At 33.0% G+C, this 15,568-nt stretch overlaps 2 protein-coding genes across 7 annotated transcripts in view; one reads left to right on the forward strand and one right to left on the reverse strand.

The window, feature by feature from the left end:
• Positions 1–4,516, reverse strand: part of lipia (lipase, member Ia) — a 19,133-nt gene extending 14,617 nt beyond the window's left edge. Inside the window, exons 1-3 of one of the 6 annotated variants that reach the window (XM_081390327.1) lie at positions 2,550–2,727; positions 2,195–2,256; positions 265–328 (exon numbers count right to left, since the gene is read on the reverse strand). In XM_081390327.1, the coding sequence (XP_081246453.1) occupies positions 265–286 (22 nt within the window). In that variant the 5' untranslated portion in view covers positions 287–328; positions 2,195–2,256; positions 2,550–2,727. The other 5 variants (XM_081390325.1, XM_081390328.1, XM_081390326.1 and 2 more) reach the window with 5 other exon arrangements.
• The window catches only part of tmprss15 (transmembrane serine protease 15), a gene marked incomplete at its 3' end in the record, with an annotated part of 26,293 nt that continues 13,728 nt past the window's right edge, over positions 3,004–15,568 (forward strand). The window contains 10 exon segments of the mRNA XM_081391491.1: positions 3,004–3,242; positions 4,215–4,371; positions 4,449–4,512; positions 5,619–5,715; positions 7,767–7,925; positions 10,237–10,317; positions 10,321–10,370; positions 12,804–12,952; positions 13,125–13,166; positions 14,329–14,457. Coding sequence (XP_081247617.1) covers positions 3,147–3,242; positions 4,215–4,371; positions 4,449–4,512; positions 5,619–5,715; positions 7,767–7,925; positions 10,237–10,317; positions 10,321–10,370; positions 12,804–12,952; positions 13,125–13,166; positions 14,329–14,457 — 1,024 coding nt within the window. The 5' untranslated portion in view covers positions 3,004–3,146.

Raw genomic sequence — 15,568 nt, forward strand, 5'->3', positions numbered from 1 at the left:
TTTGTTATTTACAGGAAGAGTGGGAGTAATGTTACAGTACATCTGTGGAGCCCACTCATGGAATTATTTTCAACATTTCAAGAGAACCTTTAAAGTAACACCCATCATAATGAGACAGCATTCACTGTGAGTAATATAGAAACTGTATTTTTTCTCACAGCTGACTGTCTCATGGTGTTTTAGGCCACTATGGTTAACCACACTGAAGTGTGCGCATTTGGAATAAAGTGGTAATAAAACTAAAACTGTTTGTTTCAACATTACCTCTGAAAGTGTCAAACAACATCAGCGTCACATATAAGAGCCCCCAAAAGAATGTCCTGTAGAACTGCAAAAGAGACAAATGCATGACACAAACCGCATATTTCACACAGTTTTTCACACATATTTCACACTCATCTTAGCAATGTTTTTTCTCACTTTAAAGTGGCGGAAGTGCTGCAAACTTCTTTTGCTTTCTTATTACTTGCTAGCCATATAAAACGATTTTTTATGGAAAGCCACGCATCATGTATTTTCCACATGATGAAACCATACATATCCAGTGACCCCAGCACACACTCACATTCAGTTTCAGTTTCAATTAAACTTATTATTGAGCAATATGGTCTCTAATTTTCCTTTTATTATTTTAGTATCATTGATATACTAGTTTTTGTTCATTAGATTTTATTTTTCTAATGTAATTGTACAGGTTTAGTAATTATGTTTTTATGCATTTTTTGCCATTTGTATTCACATTTTTTTATGTCTTTTAACATTTTTGTTATTTTAGTACTTCCGCTTAAACTAATGAAAATGAGACTAGTTCAAATAAAATATTTTATTTCAGTAGATGTTTATTTTATTTCAAGTAATGAAAATGATATATATATATATATATATATATATATATATATATATATATATATATATATATATATATATATATATATATATATATATTAGGGGTTTAACAATATATCATGTTATATTGCAATACAAAAATGCAATAATATGTATCGTGGATAGTGACAATATGACATTATGTATTGTGTATAGTTCACACAAAATAAAAATTACTGTGTGAAAAAATTCTAGTTTTCAGATTGTTAGTGTCAGCACTACATTAAACTACTATATATAATGTTGAATATAAAGTATAATAATGCAATGGGGGAAAATTTGTGGGTCCTGATAATGCCAAATTATGTTACCAGTAAAAAGTGGCCTTCATTATTTTAAATATATCTAGTCAGTGACAGAATACAAGCATATTTGTCTAAAATAATTCTGTATTTTCAGGTTTAGAATCATGAATATTTTATTCTGGTGTCACCATTGTCCTGTACATTGGGTTACCAGCACCAAGTCCAAGCCTATTCATTTACACCCACAATGTAATATCAAATTTAGCATTTTAATCAACAGTCTTTTTTTTTTTTTTTTTTTTTTTTACATTTATATTTTTTGTACAACACATAACATTTCAACATGCTAAATATCACTTATCTTACAACAAAAGAAGACACTATTCTGTTCAAAAGATTTTTCAATGTTTTTGAAAGAAGTCTCTTATGCTCTGCATTCGTTTGATCAAAAATACAGTAAATTGTCAAATTTGATTACAATATTAAAGGTTTTCTTTTAGAATAAACCTTTAATATTGTAATCAAATTTGACAATATACAAAACATTATTAGCTCAGCATTAAAACCATATATAAGTCAATGAAGAACCCAACCACTTAACAATAAACTAAAACAGTCTGTGTGTTTTGAAGTCATTGTGAGTGTGTGCATATTTTAGAGACTCCTACACCAAAGCTAAAAAGAAGACAGACTGGTTTTAACTGTTGTCATGGGGAGAGTTTAAGAATGTGCTTCCCAAACAAGCAGAGTAAATCACATTAACATACATTAACTGTGTTCCCAGTTAAAACAACTGTACATGAAATAATATGCAAACCAGTCTGACAAACCACTAATGTTAAACAGTCACACAAACGTATAGTAGCCATTTACTCACCAGTGGACATCAACATAGTCTATTCAAACAAAGAGCAGTTACTACTATCTGCAACAAGGAATATTTGACATGAAACGAGGAGACAACGTACCATTTTGGAGGAGTATCCAGACATTTATGTCTGACAACGTCAGGGTTGCCGATACTTCATTTAAAGACACCAGGAAATAGTAGGTGACACACTTACTGGCTGAGCTACTCCTCCTTGACTTTAACCGCTCCACCCACCATCCTACAAACAACATCCACCTACAGGTGGCACATTCCTGAAATCTGATCCTGATTCTCTGTCGCAGGACTCAACAAGAAGCTTGAAAAAAAGCTAGGATTTTACAACTGAATTAAACATGCGTGTCGAGGAGCAGATGGACTGCGTGCACATATTATTTTTTACATTGGTTGACCAACATAACTTTGGAAAACTATCTAATTAAATATATAAATCATTCATAGTTCTTAGATAGAATTAATATATAATACAATAGTAGTAAAATAAAGGGTTAGTTCACCCAAAAATGACATTTCTGTCATCACTTACTCACCCTCACGTCGTTCCAAACCTGTATGAATTTCTTCTTCTGAACAGAAAGATATTTTGAAGATAGGTAACCAAACAGTTGTGGGGCACCGATTGACTTCAACAGTATGGAAAAAAAGAGAAGACTTTGGAAGTCAATGGGGTCCACCAACTGTTTGGTTACCCATAATCTTCTAAATGTCTTATTTTGTGTTCAGCGGAAGACATAATTAACATTTTTGGGTGAACTGTCTGTCCCTTTAAGTTCACACAGGTGGCTTATTTGGAGTAACCGCAGCAGGTGTCGTTTGAAAAGTGTGCTTGTGCTATCTATACCATGCCACTTTCAAAACTGATATTTTGTTACCGTCTGCAATGACATGCCACTCATCTATATAACTGATTATTTAAATAGATCAGTGCAGATATATCCCACTTTTCGTCCAGATATTTTAGGGGCGATATCGCCATCTAGTGGCTCACGGTGGTACTGCGGTGTCGCAATCCAGTTATTCATTACGACAAACCAAACACCGTCCTTATAAAAAGAGTGCATGACTGTGTAACATCAACCGAAAAAAATATAATCTAACATTTCAAACCCTTAAAATCGCTTTAGAGAATGTTTGACAGGGACAGAGATCTCGACAAGACCATCCTCGTGGGAAACATCCACAGCTGTGTGACGGAGGAGATTCTGTTCGAGTTGTTTCTGCAGGTGAGCTCATCCAGGCCATCATCATTCACCTGTTCAGAGTCTTGAAGATTATTTATTTATATGCAGTGCTCAAATGATTCTTGTCTTCTTGACAAATCGGTTATTGCATCCCATATTTCTTGGGTACGTTTGCTAACGTTTAAAGCAGAGGTTTCAGTTTAGATGCCATGGACTCCAAAGATCATCCTCGTGTGACTGTTGATATCCTAAAATTTTAAAGGCTTCTATCTTTTATAAACACCCAATTTATACACTCATATTATAAATCTAAAATGAAGTTATTATATATAACTCTGTTAAGTTACATTATTTTCCCTACTCCCTACAGTAATATACTGTTAAATATATGATTTATTAATTAATTTATTGAATTTTTATCAGTTATATAGTGCATACACACACACACACACACACACACACACACACACACACACACACACACACACACACATATATATATACTTATAAGTATATATAACTGAATATACTTAATAGTAAACTATTTTTTTTAATTCATTTATTTATTTATTTGAATCTGATTTATTATATATATTTTATATAATTTTTTTGTAAAGTTTTTCTCTAGACTTTTCCACAGACCCCCTGTCACTCATTTCTGGAGTTTCCGGACCCCAGTTTAAAACCCCAGGTTTAGAGTATCATGTCAAGGAGCTTTTAATCATTAAATTAGACAGGCTTTATGGCTATAATTTAAGAAACAAATTGATCTAAAATCTTATCAATAAACTTTTAAAGAATGATATCTGTTTGAGACATTAGAACATTCATTAATTTAAATGGTCATTTATTGTTGTTGTTATGGTTATTTATTTGATTATAATTATTATGATTAATATTAGAATTGTAACGTATTATGATTGTTGGTCATTTGTTTATTTGTATTTATTTATTTTAAGAAAAAAACATTCATGCACTTTTTTGTTTTTTCTTCATATATGATTCACTTACCAGGCTGGGCCGGTAAACAAGGTGCATATATTCCAAGATGGACAGCAGGCTCCTTATGGATGTGTTTATTATAAGCATGCTGAAGCTGTTCCGTATGCAGTTGAACTTCTCAATGGAATCTGGCTCTACGGGCAGCCAATCAAGTTACAGTGTAAAATTGGTGGGTAACTAAAATCACTCTTGAGTTAAAGGCAGACGTGTTATCTTAACAGAATTCTTGTGCTTTGTTATTTTTAGGTGGCCATTATCACAGAAATCACATGCTTGCATACCACATGGAGAATGGACTGATAGCAAACAGGTGTGTCAGATTACAAAAAAAGGTACAGTTTCATGCACTTTTGTGAGTGTTGTTGTTTATGGCTGAGTTTGGCATTATGGGTATTAAAAAAGGGCTGCTTTTTTGTGGGTTGCTAATCACTGGACCACAGAGGTATTTCAGGCAACGAGGTTAAACTATAGACTACAAGTATGTGCTTCATTGGAGATGGGCGGTGTTTGGGAAAGTTACTTAGCTTAAAAGTAATACTCCTTAAGTTAAAAAGGATATATAGAACTAATTGTGTTACTTTTCATGGAGAGTAATGCGTTACATTACTTTTGCATTACTTTTCCTCACCTGGGCTGGGCTTGCTTGTTTGTTTTTTAATAACAAAAAAGATCTATTTTTGGCACATGTAAAGGCCCTTTCACACCAAAAGTGAAATGAATAAACCTCAGGCTGAAATAAATGTAAATTCACATGACACGTCTGTTGAAGAAGAAAGTTCAACAATTTGGCTTTGTCCGAAATCGCATACTCTTCTTTTGAACTTTCTGTTCATCAAAGAATCCTCCACAAAAATATTAAGCAGCATTTTCTGACTGGAGTAATGATGCTGAAAATGCAGCTTTACCATCACAGGAATACATTACATTTTATAATATATATTCTAAAAGAAAACCTTTAATATTGTAATCAAATTTGACAATTTACTGTATTTTTGATCAAACGAATGCAGAGCATAAGAGACTTCTTTCAAAAACATTGAAAAATCTTTTGAACAAAATAGTGTCTTCTTTTGTTGTAAGATAAGTGATATTTAGCATGTTGAAATGTTATGTGTTGTGTTTTAATTTGTATTTAAAGGTGATGATACACAGGGCAACTTTTTGAGCAATGTTGCTGGGCAATGTTGCTGTCAACGGGCAACCAGATAAAACGCAGGGCCCACGACCGATCTAAATTATCTAGATAGAAATGTATTGCCCATTTTCAATGGGAAAGTGCCTAAGCAACAATCGCTCGGCAAGATTGCCCAGCAACATTGCTCAAAAAATTGCCCTGTGTATCATCAACTTTAACTGTGTGACATTTATTGCAATTTCGCATACTCTTGTTATTTCCCTTCAACGTTTTCCATACAGTGCTGATGCTGTGCACCAGGACAATATGGTTTTGAATTTAAATGGCAGTCCAGGTGTGGAGAACCGTTCTAATGAAGCATGTGGCTGGAGTGACATGGTAACATACACAAAGAGAAAAATATAATCATCATGTTTCTTCCTTAAAGGTAGGGTAGGCAATTTTCGGAGAGGCTAGCAATAGCAAGCTAGCTTTGAAAGCATAAGATCCCACCCTCCCTTCAGAGCGTCTCCAAAGCTACGCCTCCTTCAAAACACATGAACGCGTACAGCAGCGTCAGCAAAGCGTCACAAGACGAGAGACGGCATTTAACTACCTCATTTCTCGAAGCAGAAAACGTTACAATAATAATGAACATAAACAACTTAAAGAGCTCTGACCTGTACCACCTGACTGCTGCAGATTAATTTCGTCGTTGATAGTGTTGCCATTGAATCGAGATTCGAGATATAACGTCATGGGTTTCCTTCTCTTCCAAATTACAGTAGTTATGGCGTGAAAACAGCATAAGCTTGTTGTTTTGGTTCAGGAGGAACTGTAGAAGGTGGCTGCTGTTCCTCTGCATAAAATGAAACGCGCGGATGACGTGTTATGTCTGCGCGAGCAGGTGCGCGGAGGTATGGAAATACGCTGACAGGCAGTTCGAATTCAATGATTGGACAAACATTGTATGGTCCAACGCCTTCCACAGACGATATATATAGTATACATATAAATACATTTAGACCACTTAAAGTGATAGTCCACCCAAAGTTATATTAAAAAATGTCCTGGCTCTTCCAAGCTTTATAATGGCTGTGAATGGCCGGCTTCTGTTTTGAAGTCCATAAAAGTGCATCTATCGATCATAAAAGTGCTCCACACAGCTCCGGGGGGTTAATAAAGGCCTTCTGAAGCAAAACCATGCGTTTATGTAAGAAAAATATCCATATTCAAAACTTTAAACTTATTTACTTTAACTTTATTAAAAAAAAATTAATAACTAGCTTCCAACAGACGTTCGTACACATAAGAGTAACATTTGACCTGGCCCATGACGCACTGTAGCGCAGAGGATAGAGCAAAACAAAACACCGGTCACGAATTAGACGTCTAAAACTAGAATTTTAAAAGCTACACTGTGTAGGATTTTCTCCCATCTAGCGGTGAAATTGTTTATGACTACCAACTGAATATTACTTTCTAGCCCCTCCCATTCCGAGGGCGTTTTAACTCCTACGGTGGCCGTATTATTTCAAATCTGCCGACAGTCGCGAGTAATCTCCCCCTCGACATTCGTCACGGTGCCACTGAGTGTAAAAACGCAAAGGCGAAGCTTGAATTTCCAGGTATGTCCCTCTTTGGCTAATGTATTTTCAAGATGGAGGCTCAACATGGCTGCCGCCATTCAAGCGACTCGCTCGTATGTATTCTAAACGGCAGATTCTACGCTTACGAGAGTACTTGATTAGTTGGTAGAAGTGATTACACATTAATGAGCACATATCATTTTGAAAGAACAAAGTGTTTTTTGCTAAGAATCAACTTAAAAAATTACACACCATATATATTGCCCAGCCCTATTTGTTTGAACCGTGAGAGGCGTCAAAGCTTACTCAACTCCTACATCCTACGTCATACATCAAGTGTTACTCTTTTGGCGTAAGTCGACTTGCATAGGCCGTCTGGCGGAAGCTAGTTATTTTAGCCGATAAAGTTTTAAATGTGGATATTTTTCTTATAAGAACGCAACGCTTCACTTCAGAATGCCTTTATTAACCCCCCAGAGCCATGTGGAGCACTTTTATGATGGATAGATGCTCTTTGATGGACTTCAAAACAGAAACCGGCCATTCACTGCCATTATAAAGCTTGGAAGAGCCAGGAAATGTTTTAATATAACTCTGATTGTATTCGTCTGAAAGAAGAAGTCATATACACCTAGGATGGCTTAAGGGTGAGTAAATCATGGGCTAATTATAATTTTTGGGTGAACTATCCCTTTAATTAGTGATTGCTATCAGGATGCAAAGAGACTTTGCAGCATAACCAAAAATGTTTCTGGAACAAATCACCTACCCTGCCTTTAAATCTACAAATAGAGCTTACAAGAGCACACTTGAGAAGAAAATATGAAAATACCTCCGGGTGTTGTATTCTTTGTGTCTTAGGTATACAGCAGCAGGCCTCTGGATGTGTGTCCTCCAGTCGTGTGGTACTGTCCACCCCTCCAGCAGTGGATGAACTCTGGATACCCTCCTTGGACGTCTTGTCTGGATGAGAATCTGTTGCTCTATAGGTCAGCCAGCACCAGAGAAGGTTGTGCAAATGTAAGTTTAGAGGGTAAAAATGCTATAAAATTCAAACCTAACAGCAAAAACGAGTGTAAATCTTATTTTACAGGCTGAGTTTAAATGTAAAATCCAGATAAACGTTTCATTTTCAGAGACAACAATACAGTGGACGCTGTACAAGCATCCTGACACCTCTTGCACACAAAAATACACCATATATTCCAGTGAGTGCTTTTGGTAGCACTGATTCAGACTGTAAGCTGTAAATCATGGATATCTGAGTGTGAATGCTCTAATAAAGCCATCTAAATGCACCTTACTGTTTCTTGAAAAATTGAAACACAAATCTGATGATCTGAAATGTTTGTTTTTGTGACTTGCTGATAAACTTCATTTCATGTTCAACTCCAGTAGGACTTTGCATCTCGTGCAGTTGCAAAATCAATAGCATAATGATTGATTGGTCAATTAGCATTTTTACAATGACATATTTAGTGGCGGGGATAAAATATTAACGTGATGTAAAATGTAATATATTATATTGGATGATAATTTATGGCCATTTCTAAGGGCATTCAATCGTTCACTCTTATTACCTTGAATAGTTTGTTGTGGGTTAGACAGTGAAAGCCTCTCCTTCTCTTGAATTGAACTGGTATGATAAGATGCAATAACTATTAACTTTAGACTTTAGACTTAAGGAGATTTTTATTCACCAAGTACAAGAATACAATGTATTTCAGTTGGTTCTGGTGTTGGAATTAATTAAGAAGAAATGTACAAACATAACAAAAACCTTGAGATATGTGTGAATAATTAAGACTTCTGATCAGCAATTATGCTGTATACTGATTAAAACATTGAAATGTTGCAAAAGATTTCCATTTCCAATAAAAGCTTTCAATTAATCAAAGAATCCTGAAAGAAAATTCCTTGAAAGATTTATATAATATTAATTTTACAACAATGTTAATAATTATAAATGTTTCTTGACTTGAGTTATGATGCTGAAAATAAATTACATTTTAAAATGCGTTCAAATAGAAAGTGGTTATATTAAATTTTATTTATAATTCACAATATTACAATTTTACTGTATTTAAAAAAATTGTGTCAGAAACATTAAAACAAATTACAGACCCCAAACTTCTGAATGCTAGTGTTCATTTTTCTTACAATAAAATAATGATTAATATTAATCAATATATATATATTTTTTTCTTGTACTGTGTATATACACATTATTTTAAAAGTCAAAAACAGTAATATTGTCAATTATTATTATTACTGTTTAAAATAGTACTGTTTGAAATCATATATATATATATATCAAACAGTAATAATAATTGACAATATTACTGTTTTTGACTTTAAATAATGAAACCTTTTTCTTAATACATAATAAAATGTTATTATAGCATTATGATAAATAATAATAAAGTTCTTAATAAATCGATCAAATAATTATTAATAAAATATTATGTATATTTAAAGCTCAGGTATTTTAAATGTAAAAAAATAAATTCAAACTTGCTATTTCAAATGTAATACTTTTTCAAATAGTAAGAATAATGGACAATATTACTGTTTCTGACTGTATTTTTTAATATAAAAATGGTGGTGCTTTGTTTATCCCATTTGAAATCTTGCTCTTTCTGTTGACGACTTAACCATGTGTTTGTCAAGGAGAAGGTGGTAGGGATTCTTCCTGAAGGTTAACATGGAAAGGACAGGTGAGTTTTCACAGCACATGCTGATTCTTCCCACTGGAATATATTAGGATTGTGGAAATCTAGAGGTATGATTTGACAGTTTTTGTGAATGATAGAAAAGGTCAAAGTATTTGAACATTATTTTTTTTGCTTCCAACTTCCGTTCATTTCCGTATTTTCCTGTTTTCTGGAAATGCTGATAAAATGGTACTCAGTTATTGTTCAATAAAAATTTATTGCTAGTTTATATAACAGTGACAAGAGCAAGAAGGTGGGATATTAGAAGCTCTGGAAGCCAGTGTCACCTCTGACTTTCCAGTGACATGCTGGAGGTTTATCATCTGAGGAAAAGTGTTTAAGTCTTCGTAAGTCAGTCACTTGTCTAGAAAATGTCTAGAAAAGGTTGTCGTTTGTCGTCCACGGAGGTTCTGCTCACAACACTGTTTGTTGTGCTGTTTGTGGTTTGCGTGGGACTAAGTGTCGTGACTTGGCTCGCACTGGACAACAAAGGTATGACGCTATTACCTCCATTTCAGATTAATAATACTGAATACTTACGATGTTCTGTAGTGACTGACCCCTGTTTCATTTTTGTGATTTTTTTTTTTTTTTTTTTTTTTTTTTTTTTGCTATAGATGGTGAAGGAGAGGAAACCGGCTCAGAGTTCACTGGGAGACTTGTCATCTCTAATGGGACGGTTTTCACAGAGGAGCTCCTGAACAAAAACAGTGCACAGTTTAAAGCTCTGGCATATGACACTGAGCAGAAGGTGAATTAGCCATTTATTTCATAGTTATTATTCCTGGAAGGTTTAAAAAAAACTGTTAAAATACAAATTACTCAGCCTCATGTCAGTCCAAACCCGTATGACTTACTTTCAGATGTTAGGCAGAATAACAGTCTCACCATTTACTGTCCACGCAGTGACAGTGAGACATTAATTCTGCCTAACATCTGCTTTTCTGTTCCGCAGAAGAAAAAGTCATACAGTTTTCAAATGACATGAGTGTGAGTAAATGGTGACAGTATTTTCATTTTTGGGTTTCATACATATATTAGTGCTTGGTTTGTGTATATGTGCATACAATATATGTGTGTACTGTGTATAATTTTACATACACACACACACACACACACACACACATATATATATATATATATATATATTAAAAAAATATTTGCATGTATATACTGTATATATATTTATACATAATTTATATTATATATAAATATGAATATTTTTTATATTGATAACACATTTTTCTTAAATATATACATGCATGTGTGTGTATTTATATATACAAAATAATTATACACAGTACACACACATATATTATGCAAACACAAACTTTTATTTTGGATGCGATTAATCATTGCTACCATATATATTATTTATATTATTGCTGGGCAACGATTAATCACATCCAAAATAAAAGTTTGTGTTTACATAATATATATATATATATATATATATATATATATATATATATATATATATATACATATATATATATATATATATATATATACATATATATATATATATATATATATATATATATATATATATATATATATATATATATATATACATATATATATATATATATACATATATATATATATATATACATATATATATATATATATATATATATATATATATATATATATATACATATATATATATATATATACATTTTACAACGTACATTTACAAATGTACAAACATTTTTGTACAATGAATGTGAAATGGATATTGTGAAATGTGAAATTACCATACATTTATTTACAAATCATGGTTCATGTGTCGTATTTGTTGTAAAACCTTTATGACTGATTTTAATGAATTGTTTACAGTAGAAATTGCCTGATAAAATTAATAAGGGAAATCATCGATAAAAAATAAAGGGAATGGCAAAAACTCCTCAACTGTAAAACAACTGGATTACGTAAATTAGACTTCATTTTTGTCACGAAAATGCCACAATGTAAATATAAATATGTTAATAGTTAGTAAAAATAAGCTTAATCATGTAAAATATCATTTTAAATGTGAGCATATTTTCATGATAAATCATTGTAATGGTTACAAAAAGCTATATTATGATTTTTTAACACATCTATGTTATGTGAATCTAAATGCAAATCAAACTTCATTTTCAACAGCTGTGACTAACATTTGTATATAGTGTGTTATGTTACATACCATTTCATTCTGTAAGTTATTGGCTTACAAATATGTTTTATCTCAGTATTTTAGTGTGATAAAGCAGATTTTGTGTTCTCCATGTATTGCTGCCTGCAGATCAATGAAGCCTACAGTCTTACTTCCCTTAAAGAGCAGTTAAGAAGTTTGAAGGTCAATGAATTCAGGTGAGACTTTATATATATTAAAGCCCCTAAGCTATAAAGACAGCAATAAAGTTCATAATCTATAGTAAAATGTGTATGTATTTAGATTCTAGAGACCCCTATGGTGAATGTGATTTCACCAAGTGCAACATGTTCCAGGATCAACATCTACATGATTCCAATCAACCAATCAGATTTGAGGGACAAATTTACAGTGTCAAGTTGAGGCTTAAAACCAGGGTTAGGTGCTTCTACATCAGTGTTATTCGCCTATCATTTCCCTCTGATTGTCTGGAGAAGTTGAGGGTAGGGTTGGGTTTGTTGTTCCAGGATCAGACAAATATGTTGATCCAGGAACATGTCTTACATGGCAAAATCACGTTGACCAGACGTCTAGAGATGGGGTTTGAAATTAGTAATATGAATGGTTCAAATAATAGACAGCTTTTGAGGTTATGAAATACCTGCAAACATTTTATAGGCTAGTCCGTCTATAACATGTCCGCCTATTATTCCTAAAATAGATATCTGCATTTGGCGTCCCACTTGGTCTAAAATAGTCAGAAATTCTGAATAAAACATTAATCATAGGCATACAGTACTGTAGTGATTCAGGATAAGACAAAAACATGGTTTGGAAGATGGATTCATTGTGTACTCGCTCTTCATATACATTTTGTCAATTTTGAATGAAAAAAAGTTACATGGTGTGTATATAAAAATATATAATATATCCCTTTAAGGATATATTCTCTAAAAATATCTTATTTTATATAGTTGAGCTTCTCAAGTATAGTGTCAATGTCTGTCACCAGTTTTATGTCTGTTTTTTTCCTGTTGTTCTCAGCGAAGGCAGTGTGGTCGTGCACTTTGACGTCCTCTTCCGAGGTGTTGTAGACTCTGAGACGGCGCAGGAGCAGTTAGTAGATGGTTTACAGCGGGGTGAAGGTGGAAATGATGGACTCGTGATTGACATCAGCAGTGTGCAGGTCTCAGGTAATATAACAAGACATTTCTACAGTTTCTTAGTCATCTGAAGATCTCCATCTGACCATATATTCTTCATTTAATTAGTTCATTTTAATATAGGCAATTCGTTTGAACTATTGTTCAGTTGATTGTTTAACAGTTCAGTTGATTGTATACAATTCCTAATATATACCCTCAGATAAATCAGTTTCAACCCAGAGACCATCTACAACAAAACCAGGTGGGTTATGTTTTATATTTTATTGCTGTGTGTGTTATTGCAGTGTGTGCTGTGAGGTCATCATGACATGGTAACAGTGACAGACATCAATTCTGGTTGTTACAATTGTATTTAATTCATGTTATGAAAAGCAAAAAAAAAGTGTATATAAAATGTAATATAAAAGTTACTTTAAAAGATTATTATTTTTTTTATCAACACCAAAATGTTTGGTTAAAATACTTTGTATGAATGTATAAGGGAATGTAGGAATCTTTAAATTTTCACAATTGTTAATCATCTTTGTGCCATTTTAAATGAATTTTACGAATTCAAATGTGACGAATTCCATTTAATCTCTTAATTATTTTGATTATCATAATTAAATAATTATGGAAGCTTGTTTCCTCCATTGAATAAAATAAAAATAAAAAAAGGTAATTGCGGCTTTACAACTCACAATTCTAACTTTTCTTTTTGCAATTGTTAGATATAAGCTAGCAATTGCGAGTTATAAAGATCTTTTTCCTCAGAATTAGACTTTATAACTTGCCATTGCGAGTTCATATCTCACAATTTTTAGAAAGAATAGTGAGGTATAAACTCGCAATTGCAACAAATAAAGTCATTCACAATTCTGACTATTTCTCGCAATCGCGATTTTATATCCAGCAATTTTGACATTATCAATTGCAATTGCGGGTTTATAACAAGTCAGAATTGTGAGATTAAAAGTCACAATTATCTTGTACATTTTTTTTATTCCATGGCGAAACATGTCACACAAAGTATTTCATGTCAGTGTATATATTCTGTTCAAAAGTAATATTTGAAATTTAATAAAATACTTTTATTTAGCATTAAATTGATCCAAAGTGACAGTAAGAATCCCAGAAATGTTTTTATCATGGATTGCTCAAAATGATGTACTGTTTTCAACATTAATAATTGGAAATGTTTCTTGAGCATCAAATCTGCATATTAGAATGATTTCAGAAGGATCATGTGACACTGAAGACTGGAGTAATGATGCTGAAAATCATCCAACATAGGAATAAATTACATTACATAAATTACAAAAATGCATTAAAACAGAAAATAGTTATTTTTTAATGTTATTCATATTGCATATTTGTGAAAGATAACAGATTTTCTGTTGATTTTCTAACAGATCATCCATCAGTCACTCCAGTGAATTGTCCAGATGGACAGAAGGCATGTGCTGATGATTCATCATGTATTTCTCAATCTGACTTCTGTGATGGAATACAAAACTGTTCTGATGGCTCAGATGAGAATCAGAGTGTCTGTGGTATGTATTTATGACCCTTTTATTATGTTTTATTTAAATATTAGTATTTACTTTGAAAATATGCACTCAGGGCTTGACATTAACGTTTTTGCTCACCAGCCACTGTGGCTAGTGGTTTTCCAAAGTTACTTGTCACTCAGCATTTTCACTGGACACAATTTTGACATCGATACTAGGGCTGGGTATCAGCAAGTGGCTCATAATTCGATACATATCAGGATACGTGTGTCACGATACGATATCTCACGATATATTGCAATACGATACATATTGCGATATATTGCAATACTTTAAAGAAAAAAAGAAAAATGTAAAAAATAATAGTTGAAAAAACAACTTGCTGTGTGGTATGTGTATCACATTATATTGATAACTCATCAGAAAAATAAAAACTTCCATTCCAGTTTATTAGCAAAGCTATTTGTATATTGTGTCACTGAACACTTTTAACTAAAAATGAAGATCCCACAAAATGTATAAAACTGAAATTTCTCCTGTTGAAAATAAAAGTTATTTTGATGAATGTGTATTCAAACAGTTGCAGTCCCCTGTGACTTTCATAGAATATATTTTCATACTATGGAAGTCAATGGGGAACAGCAACTGTCTGGTTAGCCACATTCTTCAAAATATCTTCTTTTGTGTTTAGCACAAGAAAAGAAATTAATACAGGTTTGGAACAACATTAGAGAGTACTAAATAACAGAATTTTCATTTTTGGTTGAATTATCCCTTTAAGGACAAGCGGCAGCATGTTTACTATTAGGGTACTGTCACTTTAAGACCGGCACGCGACACATCTAATATACAGGCATATGATGCATACCCAATTTCCTCTCAAACATTTGCTTTCACCAGAGAATGTCTAATAAGGCAAGAAGTTTCACTCTTCCGGCTTCTGAAATGGTTGCAGTTCCACTCTGATTCCACATGAGGGCGCTCACTGGACGAGTGCAGAATGAATGGAGGTCTATGGCACTATACCCATCAAAATCCACTTTTCTCAGGATATAGTTTTTTGTCTAGTAATTTGAATATTGTATTCGAAAGGAGATGCAAAGAACATTGCTGGGTGTTAGATTTTTTAGAGTCACTTATTTGCTTTAAAAAG

The sequence above is a fragment of the Scardinius erythrophthalmus genome, assembly GCF_964197995.2.
Source record: "Scardinius erythrophthalmus genome assembly, chromosome: 17".
Classification (NCBI taxonomy): domain Eukaryota; kingdom Metazoa; phylum Chordata; class Actinopteri; order Cypriniformes; family Leuciscidae; genus Scardinius; species Scardinius erythrophthalmus.